Genomic DNA, 13,857 nt, shown 5'->3' with positions numbered 1-13,857 from the left:
AGGGGTTTTTTCGTTGTTTTACAGACAACTTGCTCCAAAACAGATTCCCTTGCAATTGCTAGTGATTTTGCCACAAATAACGATTTTATGACTGTTAAAATCCACGATATGAGCCAGGAGAAAAGACACTTCGATAGAATTACATATTCATGGGGCCGAAAATTTTACATACAATGTTTAAATAAATTTATTACTTTGAATTTGGAGCAAATTCGATATCGGTTCTATTGGACTTACGGTGTTCGAGTAAAAAAGTATCTAATTTTCAATACAAAATAGTTAAAATGAGATAGGAACATACTATTGCTCTCTAAAATTTGTAAATTTGTAGTACTCCCAGATATTTTTCATTTAACCAACGTATATGAAAAATGTAGTTTTATGAATGTTTTTATAAAAAAAGAATATGTCCGTAGCACATTTTGATGATTTCGTCAAGAAAATCAGACCGATATTATTTTTCACTTAAAAGAATACTCTAGGGGTCAAATTGGCTCCATGTTAAACGTGAATTTCAAAAATTATTGCCTTGCCAATGTGAAAAAAAATCAAATCACAAGTAACACCTTAAAACTACTACAGTATTGTTAGAATAATACGTAAAGTACCCTGTATCGTAAGTTTTGCATGTACTATTTAAAAAATGAAAGTACCTACTTACCTCTAAATTATCTTCACAACAAAACCGATTACATACTTGTACTGGATAATACAGTATTCTTTCTACTGTCTCTTCTCATTGCATCATACCATTTCTTCCGTAATTTTTCTTTCTTAGTGATTAGTAGATTAAGAGTATCGTTGGTACATTGTGATCCAGGCTTCGACATTCTGAGAAAAAATACGACTAATACGACACGACGCAATAGGGTGGTGAATAAAACAACATGGTGTGGATCCTGCAGTAGCTTGGCGGGCAAAATTCTATCGGCGCTGGTGACTTAAGCAAACGATTGGTGCGTTACAAGAAGAAATAAGGAAAAGATCTCCCACTTTTCAAAATTTCAGCGCTATTATCAGAGCAAGTTACGCGTTAAATTGCATAATTTATGTTACAGCGGGCTCATTCATTTAAATATATAAAACCGACCTTTTCAGACCCATTTGAATGGGCTCCTATTGTAAAATTTTATAATTTTTTATTCTAATTCTATTCTAATCGTTTGCTACTCTTATTTTACAGAGCTCTGGTAATTAATGCTTCCGATTTTTATAAAAAAAAAGTTTTGTTTGTTTTTGAACTGTGGTATCGTCTTCTCATGGAGGTTATCATAAGATCTAAGTTCTTCACAATAGCTGGGTTTTCGTGGTCTTCTAAGCTATTTTTATTTTCCAAAATTCCTGCTAAATCCATTGGTAGACATAATAAATACGTCAAAAAACATGATATGCTACAAAATAGCTTATAAAAGAGTAGAAAATCAGATGTTTCTCTTAATTTGTAAGTTTTCATTTGAAATAGACAAACTACTTTTTGGTTTTTATCCTAATTAACAATGAAAAATTTTATAAAGTTTTTTCTTTTATCTGTAAAAACACCTTGAAGTAAGCTAGAAGATTTACACACGATTTGTTATAGTGTGTTCACATGATTATAGTTGTCTTGTTCATATATTGAAAAATAAATAAACATTAAATTAAGTGAAAAAATTAATCAGTTATGATCATTCGTTTAACTTTGTAGATATGATTTAAAAAAATCTTTTTCAAATTGTTCAACATGCCGCAAGGCTGCGCTATAAATTTCAATCGTTTATTGAAAATATCTAGCTTTCCATTACGATTTCATAGAATATTTCAATCAACATAATTTTTGTTTGAAGCTTTCTTATAATTCTGAGCTATAAAAATGTTTTGTATTATTTTGTTTATTTTCTATCCATCGGAAGAAATTCAACATTTTTTAACCATCCATCTCATTTTTTTGGAATTCAAATGGTTAAGATATTTTTATAGCATCTAATAAATGGGAATGAAAAGTCTTGTCGGTATTGTTTCTATATTTATGCATTAATACAATAACAAAATATATATACACGTACACATATATATAATACATAGTCTCAAAGTCTTCTCAAAATCTCTTATTCTAAGTTGAACTTGCATAGCCACACCCAGTATCTCGAATTTTACTATTTGAACATAAATGCCAAAAACAAGTTATGTTTTACCTATACCTAGAACCACCACTTGAAAAACCTTAAAGTGCGATAGATGTTAAGAACGCATCATTTTGAAAATGCTTCAATTGTCTAGGCTACTCCGTTTAAATTTTTATTTTGAACAATTCTCAAATGAAAAAAAATTATAATTATCGAATGTACTGAGCGAAGACTGCACCTCTAACTTCCATGATAATATGTTATGGTCTGGTCTCAAATCAAATCAAGAAAACAAATATTTTTGGTTTATTCAAACGGCGTTTTGTCACGATTCTTTGTTACAGGTCTTGAAGAGATTATTAAACTTTCAGTGGCCCTACAGAACTATAGTAGTTAAATAGACCAACCTAGACCAACCTAAATGGACATACACTAGAGCCTCTACGATCTATTCATTATTCAGGAAAACGAGAATAAAAAAAATTGCTTGCACAATATTTGATTTCTATCTAAACATTGGGTCATTTGGTTTATGATGTTCTTTGAAACTGGTTGATATCCATCCAATTACGACTATTATGCCTGTTGATGCAACGTAAACGTATTTCATTTGAAGTGAATGTTGTAAAATAAATTGCGTTATTATTTGACCACTGTTAATTTCGACCTGGATCATCTTCGTTCAATTCTTGAACCATTGTCATCATTTTTTTCTGACAAATAAATATGTGATATATTAAGCTCATATCAACATTCCACATAGTCTTGATTAAGACGTTCATTATTGACGTCGTATCGTTGTATTAAAAGTTTTATAACAAGTGGTAATATCTTGAATCATCTATCTGTAAGAGTCTATGGGGTAATATCTTAATATAAAACAAAAACATATACAGTTGCTCCATGCTGCATTTTCTTCTTCTAATTTACAGTTACAGCACAATGTAGGTCTATCCTCCCTAAGTTTTCTTTTTCAATTGTTCCTCTCCAAAGCTGCACTCTTCCAATTGCGTACCATTCTCTGTCCATCCATTCGCACTAAATAATAATATATTCCTCCTCCCATCGTGGTCTTTGTACTCTGACAAATTCCTATATCTTTCTATTCTTGTGTGTTTGATAAATTTTCCATAATAATTTTCTTTCAAAGAATAGGACTTTTCGGAAACTATAACCCGTCAAGCTAAAACGCTTTTGTTTATAATTGTGAAATTTGGTTGTGATTAGTGTTGAATTAACTCTGTCGGAACTGGCAAAAACTGCTAATTCAACATCATTAAGTTTAATACTGGAACAGAGCAGAAATCTGTATGAAAAAACGTATGCCAAATATATACCCCCGTGTAATAGTAACAAGTAAAACATTATTCAGAGACAGTTTTGATGGCATATTTCTCCGATATCTAAGAACGGCCTAATTACAATTTTATGGCCAAAATACTCAATGCTTAAATTGACACTGAATTTGAGAATTTGAAAAATAGCATAGATATTAGAAAATTCAATACGTCGAGAGGAAAGAAGAAGGATATATACCGAAGAAGTCAAAAGTGCTCGACAGAGAACATTTATTTGTGATTCTTCTGACAACCTTTTTTTAGTGACAAAGGTGAATTTAAAAAGTGAACATTTCAATAGTTAGGTGATAAATCATTTTGTAAGTTACCTTGAGTTACCTTGAGCTTGATTTTCATGCAACAAAAATGACCTAATTTCAAACACAAATGTAGAAGGCACTCTAATGCTAATATACCCTTTCCTTTCTAATAAAAATGACTTGAGTTGTCTGTGAATTATTGGAGAACGACCAGTAATCTAACTGACAACTTGAAGAATAGTATCCATCACGGATTTTGAGCTTTAACAACGAGAAGAGAAAAAAACGGATAGGAAAACCTCTGAAGAAGGAGACACTGCTTATAAACATATACAAGAAGAACTCGAAAAAATGAGGAGAGAGGAAGAGAAGAAACAGGCAAAACCGAAGAGAAGGCTACCTCCAATAATATTAAAGTCCCCACTTATGTGGACAGTTATACGGAAGCAGCTAGTGCAGAGGAAAGATAGCAACAAAAGAATGAAAGTGGAACTCAGGGAAGAAGAAGGAGTCTACGCGTGAAACTGTCACGCTAATGAGGAGGAAAACCTGTCGAAATGAAAGGAGGTGGTGGAATGTTCTTCTTCATACCCATCCGAGGATTTATACGGGAAAGGATTTCTAGAGAAATGCACACGTGTGTGTGTAGAAAGGAAGCCGTTCCACGGTCCTCAACCAAATAAGCCGATATAACTCACTGAATTGTGAGAGGTAGGTCAGTAATAGTGTCTGCAACAATCGCCGAAAACCACACCGAACCGCTCAGCTTAAAATCCGAGGTGAGTTTGTGTTTATTATATTTATGGAATTGCTCAATCGGCCAGGTTTATGTTTCGTGGGTTAAGGAAACTGCCACTGAGGGCGCTGAGTATTACCATCTCAATGGTGGTCGTGTTAGTGCCTTCAGCCGACCGATTATATCGAGGGTAAGGAAACTGGTACTAGAGGTACTGGGTATTCAAACTCCAGTAGGAGTCGCGAAAGTGCCATTGGGAACGCTGAGTATTCACATCTCAGTGGTGGTCAAGTAATAGCCAACCGAGTAGGAAAATACTTTAAGAAGATGTTACCGGAAATGCACAGTCTTTACCGTAGAGCTTTGGCCGAGAAAGCTTAGTTTTTAATCCCTCTTGTTGTACACACTCGCTTTTGCTATGCCACACCGTTTAGTAACTGTTTGTGTCTCACTTGGCAGTTATTAGGTAGTAACCGTAGAGTTTACGTTTTTCACATCATTATTTTTCCCAACTCTGTTTTTCTTTATATATTAATGTATTTTCATGTACAATTTATACTTCAGCATAATATATACTTATAAAATATTTGTGTTTCGAAAAGCAATAATTTCGTTACTTAAGAATTTTTCCTTCACAAAATATTCACTTATCATTCATTTCAAACAAAACTAAAAGTAAGAATCCTTCGCTTTACCTCAATACTTTAGTGAATTAATCCGAATATTCTATAATAACAGCCATATTTTCACCTTTATCAGCTGGCCTATACTCCAAGTCCCATAAACTAGTAAAAATCAATAATTCACGTTCTCGAAGTATTATATCGAAAAATGGACAAGATTTTGCACAGTTCTTCCTAGGAATAAGCCTAATATTCGTCGATCCAAATAATTGTCCAACAACGGTTACTTTTTCCATAAGTTCGATTTGCTTATAATTCGTTGCATTATAGTTATCATTCCATATCATCCAATTGTATAAAGTCGGAGAAAATATCGATGGTAGTACTTCAGGTGTAAACGTATACTGCCTTAACGTTCGCATAGCTTCAGATTCGCAATTTTGATAGTGAATATAGAATTCATTAAAATATTTCAACTTAGATAAGACTGTTTCTAAATTGTCCAAGCCTTTATGAATATTAGTTGATAAATTACAAGGATATAATTTAGAAGATTCGTGTTGTATTAAGTCATTCATAAACCTGGAGTCTTTCGGCCAATTCTTCAAACTTTTTGTAATTATTACTGGATTGTCAAGCTTAATATACCGCTCTTCTAAGATGTCTTCTTCAAGAATCTCATGTACATCTATACCAACTAGATCTTCACATACGTTACAGTTTAATTTATTGGATAAGGTTTCAGTTTCTGTGAAGAAGTGCTCTATTAAACAACGTTTATTTTTATATGGACGCCAATCAAAATAAGGAAGTATTTTTATAAGTATTATTCTTCCAAAGGACGATAGTTGCCAAGAGAATTCTTCGAAATTTGACAGTATGTACAGTAACAGTATGATAGCCAGTATAGTAAGAAAAATATAATCGAATTTATTGAAAAAGTCTTGCCTTATATAATTACTGGAAGTTTTTGACAATTTCGTACATTGTTGATTTTGATGTTCGCAGCCCTTAGGGTTTTTTGATAATATTTTCATCTGAAAAAAAAATCAAATGGATGTGACATCAAATAAATTTCTTTAATTTCTCATTTCTTAGATCTTTTGATATGTTTATGTTTCTTAATGTTCTTGTTGTTAGCTCTCTTCTGTTTAAAAATGAGTTTTTTTAATAATTCTTTAAAAGAAAGATAAATATTGACATTTCGACTAATTTTAAGTCTTTATCAAAATATGACATTGAAACTGACTAATTTTAAAACAGGAGAGATCTAACATCAAGAACACTTAGTATATAGCTATATGTTTTTTTTGTCTTAATGCCTTTTATATATCTTTTAAAATAAATGAGACACAAGGTTAGGAATCCAGCTATAACTACAATAAAAATAATCAGTGGTATATAGAGTGTGTTGGCCAAATGAGATAAATTCTACCATGGATAAAAAATGATTATTTGTAAAAAAATACATAGTAAACTTCAGATATCTACATTTTCAAAATAATAGTCTAATTATTTCTAACTAAAAGGTTTCACCTTTATAATTTGCCAAAAATCTTTTAGTAATTTGTTAGCGAAATTATATATAAAGACTCCAATTAAACATTTATTCAAGATAAGATGAAAAAACTTACTTTCTATTTGACATTAAGCAAATTTCTTTTTTTTTTAACAAAACACAACCTTCTCTAAAACTGAGCCCGCATATGCATATTCCTAAGCGCACCAATTACAAAACGAACTTTTAAAATCTAGCATTATTTTTTCATTACGATTTAGCTAATGCGTTAAAACGCATTTCCGGCTCAAGTCAAATTTGGAGCAGTTTTTAGTACTAGTGTGTGAGTGTATGTGTGTAACAAGGGTAAGGGGAGAAGTTTCGTATATAACATTGAGTACGTCGAAACTAGAAGAGTTGGTGAAAAGGGGGACGGTGTCAATGAGCCTCTTCGCAGTGATCATAGAATAATTATTTTCAGACTAGAGAGCAATTCTGCTTAGACAGTAGAAATACAAGGAGAATGTATAGTGCACATCCGCAGTATAATTAAACGTGCATTCAGACAAGCACGACTAAATACCAACTAGATCTGGAGCAAAGTCTTAAAAAAATGAGAGAGACCATACTCGAAACGAGAGAATCGATTTGCCCCATAAGAAGAAAGTAACGATGCTCCTTGGTAAAATGTTCAAGTTAAAATTCCTTTTAATAGAGCAAAGTATAACTAGTAGAGCTACACTGAGAAACACACTACCTACAACCAAGAAATTAGGAGAGCAAGCAGCAAAACTTCAGAAATTCTACGAAGATAGTATCTTTACATCTGCGACTGCAAGGCTTCATAAGGTCTTGGCAAAGGGTAATATAAATACAAAAATGGCACTGAGAAAGCCAAATGACAGCTTTAGGGAAAGTGAGAAGGAGCATTGCTTGTCTTAAAAGCTCTCTATCCAGAACGTGACAGTACGGCCTTAGAAAACAAGATACACAGACACAGACAGCCACGCTTGGTCCGTTTTAGTCGAAACAGCTTAGAGCTATGATATATACCATAACTCTGGAGAAGGGCCAAAGTAATCATACTAAAAGTAGGAGAGAGGGACACCATGTATCGTATTGTATTGTATTGTAGATAACTGTATCAGAATAAAGACCTACGGAAGCTGTATTGATCAATTGACACATTCTCTGACAAACAAAGAAAACGTAGTATGTGTATTTTAAGACAGTCCAGAAAAGCATTTGATGTGATTGTACACACTCCAGATGGATGTCACAACTAATACCCACTAAAACAACAGCAGAAATTATAATAAGACACACTATTCCTATCTCTGCAAAGAGTTTGCCCAAAAAGCCGGCTTTAGATTTATCGCGTTTTCGCGTTTCACACTATTTTCGTGCTGTTTCGCGAAAAATGACACGAAATGCGAAACACTCTCTTTACGCTTTCGAAAGACAAAATGCATCTCTTTACACTTATCGCCTTTCGCGTTTTCGCGGTCTTTTCGTGCTGTTTCGCGATATGTCTAAATCCGGCTTAAGGGGGAATTGAATGTCTACTGATATGGAGCCTGATAGTAGATAAACTCTTGTACCAACTGACTGATTACAACATACATTGTTAGTGATATGCCGATAATGTAATCATTTATGCAATAGGACATCTCTGTGAAAGTTCAAAGAAGACTCAACTATACTCGAAGGTAGTATTGATCGATGAAACTATATGCCAACCCAAACAAAACTTAGAAGTACAACAGACCATCAACCTAGATAGGCAGGCCAAAGTGAAAAACAGAAAGGAAGGTATATATTGTAGTTTCTTTTGAATGAGAATCTGTTAATATAATGCTTTTGTTCCCAAATCCTCACCTCCCTAACCTAACCTAACCTTACAAGGACGTTTTAATAAATATATGCTGGATATATGTATACAATATGAAATTAGCTGCAAGGGATTTATTATGAAGTTCAAGTAATAAAATTTATTAAAATTGAGTCTAATTACCTAATATGTAACATTTTAATTAGTTAATTTTGTACGAAATATATTATGTGAATATAAATATTTTCTTTAAATCTTATTTTTACATTATTAATAAATGATAACTCATTTTGTCAAATTCAATGGTGCTGTCACCTTTGCAAATTCACCACATTTTTTTTTCAGAGCTGTCCGATTTTGTTACGTTACGTAGATACATCTCAAACTCTTTTAACTTGCTTTTTGACTCTCTAAATTTTCCTCTCTATGAAGCTTTACTTTTTAAATTGATTAATTCGTAGAAATCCAGTTCCAAATGTCTCAATGTAGATTTCGTTACTATTTGTGTTAAAAGGGTTTACTATATACAAATTCATCTTTAATTGTGTGCTAAAGTAATTTGTGTCAATAATTGCACTGGTTTTATCGCGATATTACTTTAAAAATTGGAGAGAAGTTATTTAATGATCTGAATATCTTCTGGAAAAAGATTTTTTTCTCAAAACATAGGCTAGGTTTTCCTTCTCTTGCAATTTTAGATGTAGTCCATTTAATTTCGCTATGATATCCATTATATAGTAAAAGAACCTGAGTGATAAATAAATTAAATAAATTCGTAACCGATTACCGTTCAATTTTTACAACACTCAATAAATATAAAATAATTACATAGATTGGACAAACTCTAGTAAAAGTCTACCGATCGATTCAGACAGATTAACAAAGGTAACAATGTATACCCAAGGACTTCGAAACTTATTAGCGGTAGGTGCAATAAATAGGTGTGTGTATAAAAATTTGTATATAATATCAACTTTTTAAAATAGAACTGGATAACTTAATGTTGGTATACATTGTGAAGTTTCTATTGATTTATTATCGTTGGGGTGTGAAACTATGATCAAAATCTGGTTCTGGGCTAGAGTCCGCAATCTGTTAATAGGCGATCTAGCTAATGGAGAGTCAGACTTTGCGAAAAGACGTTAGGCTAGCTTAAGTGGTGAAGCTTCTAGCGCGTAACAAATAGATATGGATTCACTTCAAAATCCGGGTCCTCCGATTTATTTTTCCGTTACCGAAAATCACACTATGTAGGTCTTTCCTTTTCTTTACTCTCCATTTGGGCATTCACCTAATTCGCTCAAAATGGTGATATCGAAATTTACGATTCGTTGTCACTCGTTACAAATTTTTTACTAGTTCATTTGCGTTCGCCTACTAGCTCTATATTCCTTACTCTCATGCAAAAGATACAATCTAATCAATATAATCGGATATTTTTACAAGTTGTCAAAGTCTTAAACCAAATATGATTGCTCAAAGTAGGGCAAAATCGAGGCAAAGGTAAGTTAAAAACATACAAATGAAATTAATAAAAAGTGTGTTAAAGAATAGACAACGATAACCAGAAAACATGGACTAAGACCCTAGGTTTGGAGCAATCGAAGAGACTTATTTTATATTTTATATTTTACCAACTGGTCCAAAAGGCACTTCTATTAAGCAAAGATAAACTAAAAAGTCCGGTGAAATAGCATATGAAGAACTTCGGAGAAACTCCCGACATTGTTGTCGTTTCTGTGAGGAACCAAAAGAAACTGCCCAACACCTCTTCTGTAAGTGTGAGGCTGACCATAGTAAAGCTATGGTACTTACATTGAAGTTTCTTAAAGCCATAAGAGGTAACACGCATAGGTCCCAGGTGTATAGTTCACTTTGCAAAGTTGTTACTACCGACTGGTAAACAATCCGGAGGGCACAATAGATCAATAGATCAAAGTCTAAGCAAGGTAGAATCGCGGCCTTCACGCACTAGCTCATCTTACATAATTGTTGAGAAAAATTGGGTATGTTGAAAAATAAAATATTTTCTAGTAGTAAAGTAACTTTCATTGAAAAAATTCACTTAAAGATAAATTTTCATAGTTCCAATTTACATTCAGCCAGAAACAAATAGAAATTCAATTTATTTATAGTTACTTTAGTAATTTACAAAATATAATTATAAAATTTGCTCAAATTGGTTACCTCTTTTCCTATCATTGATAGATCTCTCAATTCTTATGTGTACGAATCATTTCTAAAAATTCTTTTTTGGTTTATCTGACTCATTTTTTAGGTTTTTTCAACTATTATAATTAAATGAATGTTTTATGTGAGCATTATCAATTTTTACAAGAACCAAATATAATCCAGCTTCATTTTTATTTTTAATATTATGAATTCTAGACTGCTGAAAGTGATAATTTCATATTTACTGAAAGAACTTGATAATTGCTAAGAAAGTCATTGTGTATCTTATATAGATCAAGAAATTTCCAAAAGGTATGGAGAAGGGCTTATTTTACAATAGACAATCTAATAAAGTTAATCATCATCCTGAAAACAGTAATGTCAGTAATTAGAAATCATATGTGGTATAAAAATAGTTTAATCATTGAACTTTTTGCATAATTTTTTATCAAACATTGTTTAAAATAAATGAACATTTAACAGTATATCAGTACTATTAATTACATTGTCTATTATTTAACTCAAGAAACACTAAATAAATTCATATAAAGGTATAAATAGTTATTCGCTGAGAATCTGCCTCTCTGTCATCACTAGAGACAGAAAAGATTATCGGTTCTACAAGATCATTCACAATCCTATCTAACTTGAACATTTCATCTTCTTTTATGACATGTGCAACACAATTTTGACAGTAAATGTTTATCACATTTTCCAAGGTCATGAGAAGAATATTTACATCTCAATATCAATCCATTCTTATCCTCATAATAATCTCAAGTTTTTTTATTTTCAAATATTAGCAATGCAGCCTCAAAAAATCCATGCTCAAATCCCGCATTAAGGATTATTAAACATTTGACTTTTCCAATCAGGAATGTACAGAATTGTCAACTCAAAATCCAAATCAGTCCTACTATAACCAATAGTTTAAAATAGTTCTAGTACTAGAATAGTGAATTAATAATATCAAATCCTAAAAGAGATTGATTTCAGATTCATATTTATATTAACCAAATCATGACGTAATTATTGATAAAGATGGATAATTATCAAGAATTTAAAATAATTCATACCTACACCTAACACATATATAGGAGATGTCCAAGAAAGCCATTTGAGTTAAAATATTTCCATGTATCTACGACTTCCGGATTTCTAATTTTTTCAACCTCATTTATTATTGCATTCTAGAATTCAATATAACTCTAGGCAAAATATTACATATTATGTCCTAAGAATAGTTAAAAATTATTACAATCGTTCTGAAAATTTGATAATTGTAACCATTAACCAAAAATTTAGTTGTTGAGAATAAATATCAGCTTAACACTTATTTGGTGATTTTTCGAAAAAAATTTACTCAAAATTGTTAACTCATTTTTTCAACGTCAGAAACTTCAGAAAATTAGAAAAAACCCTTTGTGTATTGCAATAGACCTAGAATTAGAATCACGAACATCAATAATTAATGAAAAAAATATATCCAATATTAAAATTAAAAAACATTTTATACACCGGTATTGATTGTTGCTCAAATTGATGTCATATATTTAATAAATTTTATATAATCATTTAATGGTCACTTTTATAGACAATATATTTATATAATTAAAAAAAATATGTTTTGCCAGTGATAAACTAGAAAGAATAAAGGCATTAACATAATAATAAGGTGCCACTTCAAAAACGTAACTTGTATTTCCGGTTTAAATCTATTCGGCCCGTTTGTTTTGACTACTCCTTGTAATAGAAAAAGTGTATAAATAAATATGAACTTTGAAAATACTTACGGTATATACTTTTGAAGAAGTAATAGGTCGTTGAATAACTGAGAAAATAAGACAAAGCTTCAATAGGAAAGTTTACGCATATTCAAGTTTATCGATTATTTAAATTTTGACAAATTTGCCGCCACAAAACAAATGTAACGAAAGTTCAATGGCGTCTCGCGCGCAATCGCATTTTGTCTTGTCAGTCTTGACAGACATTACCTGCAAATGCTGGTCACACATTTGTTTGTTGTCAGAAATATATAACTTATTTAAAGTATTCCAAGTGGTATTACTACAATCAGACAGTGCATTGTTGTCTGAATGTTTTAGAAGGAAAATCACTCGAATGTGATCCTCATAACAAAAAAAGCGTTCTTCGGTTACGTCACTAGGCCATTTTGTATTCGTAAAATCTTTGTTCGTGAACAGAGAAAATTGTAAGGTTTTTCGTAAACCTCGTGTTCTTTTTTAGAGTGTTATTAAAAATTTTTCAAAATTCCGGTGCCCACGAGAAACAGGGATCCCGGCCACTACGGTAGCGGTGATATGAACAACAAAAGGAAAAATCGAGGGGGCCCTGTAAGGTTAGTAATATTTTGATAACAAAAAGAATTTATTCAATAATTTAGTAGATATTATAATTAAAAAAATTTGCGACATAAATTTTAAGTCAAATTGAATTAAATCATAGTTTTCGTGGTTGAGATATCTTTCCAACCCCATTGATTTGCTCTACTTTTCATTTATTCAATTAATCGTTGTACTCATTTCATATCAGAATCGTGTGACTCTTCGAAATTAATTAAATAAAATACCGAAATTCATCAGGGAATTCATTTATATTAGTGTTCATTGTCTCTATGTTAACTTATTAGCAATATTAATAGTAGTTGAAATCTCATTTTTTAGTATGTTAAGCTGTATAAAACCAAAAATATCTAAAGGTCTTAACTATTTAGTAACTAGTTAAATTTTTCGAGATAAGTTTTGTGAAAATTCTTATCCATTTAGGAGAAAAATAATTGATAAATCACATTACTTGCTTTTTGACAAGAGATTAGTAGTTACAAATTTTTGTTTACTCATGTTCACCAAACAAATATGATAATATTATAACATATTCAGTTGATTTGTGACTGGACTTTTAACATTAAATACAGTTTTAAATGCAATTAAATAATTTTCTGTGTAATCTTCTATTTCAATTTAACGATATTGATGATTATCAAATATTTAGTACATGTCTTTTAGTATGGAAAATCCCAATCATTTATAAGTAATTAGATGTTATATGTGATCTAAACTAATTACTAAGCTAGATCCATAATTTAATGATTTCATAATTGATAAGTTAGGAAAATGATAATTAAAAATCAAGTTTCTGATTGAAATATTTGGTTTTGTGAATATATCTTTGTGGTTTATGTGCTTTTGAGTTGAACTGGAAGTTTCATACAAAAGTCTGTTAAATAAATTTAGTTGTAGACATTTTACACTTCTGTTCACTGAAGAAGCATATAAGT

The 13,857-nt window shown here is 31.4% G+C and overlaps 2 protein-coding genes across 2 annotated transcripts in view; one reads left to right on the top strand and one right to left on the bottom strand.

Annotated features, from left to right (window-relative positions):
• Positions 1–1,982: 1,982 nt before the first annotated feature.
• LOC130895945 (uncharacterized) lies at positions 1,983–12,866 on the bottom strand. The gene is made up of 2 exons (XM_057803608.1): positions 12,353–12,866; positions 1,983–6,095 (listed from the first exon to the last, which is right to left on the bottom strand). The coding sequence occupies exon 2, from the start codon at positions 6,093–6,095 to the stop codon at positions 5,148–5,150; it is 948 nt and encodes a 315-aa protein (XP_057659591.1). The 5' UTR covers positions 12,353–12,866; the 3' UTR covers positions 1,983–5,147.
• The window catches only part of LOC130895944 (ataxin-2-like protein), a 56,761-nt gene continuing 55,392 nt past the window's right edge, over positions 12,489–13,857 (top strand). Inside the window, exon 1 of the mRNA XM_057803607.1 lies at positions 12,489–12,918. Coding sequence (XP_057659590.1) covers positions 12,881–12,918 — 38 coding nt within the window. The 5' untranslated portion in view covers positions 12,489–12,880. The remainder of the gene's footprint in view (positions 12,919–13,857) is intronic.

This window comes from Diorhabda carinulata, chromosome 6 (assembly GCF_026250575.1).
Source record: "Diorhabda carinulata isolate Delta chromosome 6, icDioCari1.1, whole genome shotgun sequence".
Taxonomy (NCBI): domain Eukaryota; kingdom Metazoa; phylum Arthropoda; class Insecta; order Coleoptera; family Chrysomelidae; genus Diorhabda; species Diorhabda carinulata.
Note: the sequence above shows the minus strand (reverse complement) of the source record. Positions and strands in the feature narration are given on the sequence as shown.

Coding starts and splice junctions, on each gene's coding strand:
- LOC130895945 (XM_057803608.1), bottom strand. CDS start 6,095: ATGAAAATATTATCAAAAAACCCTAAGGGCTGCGAACATCAAAATCAA.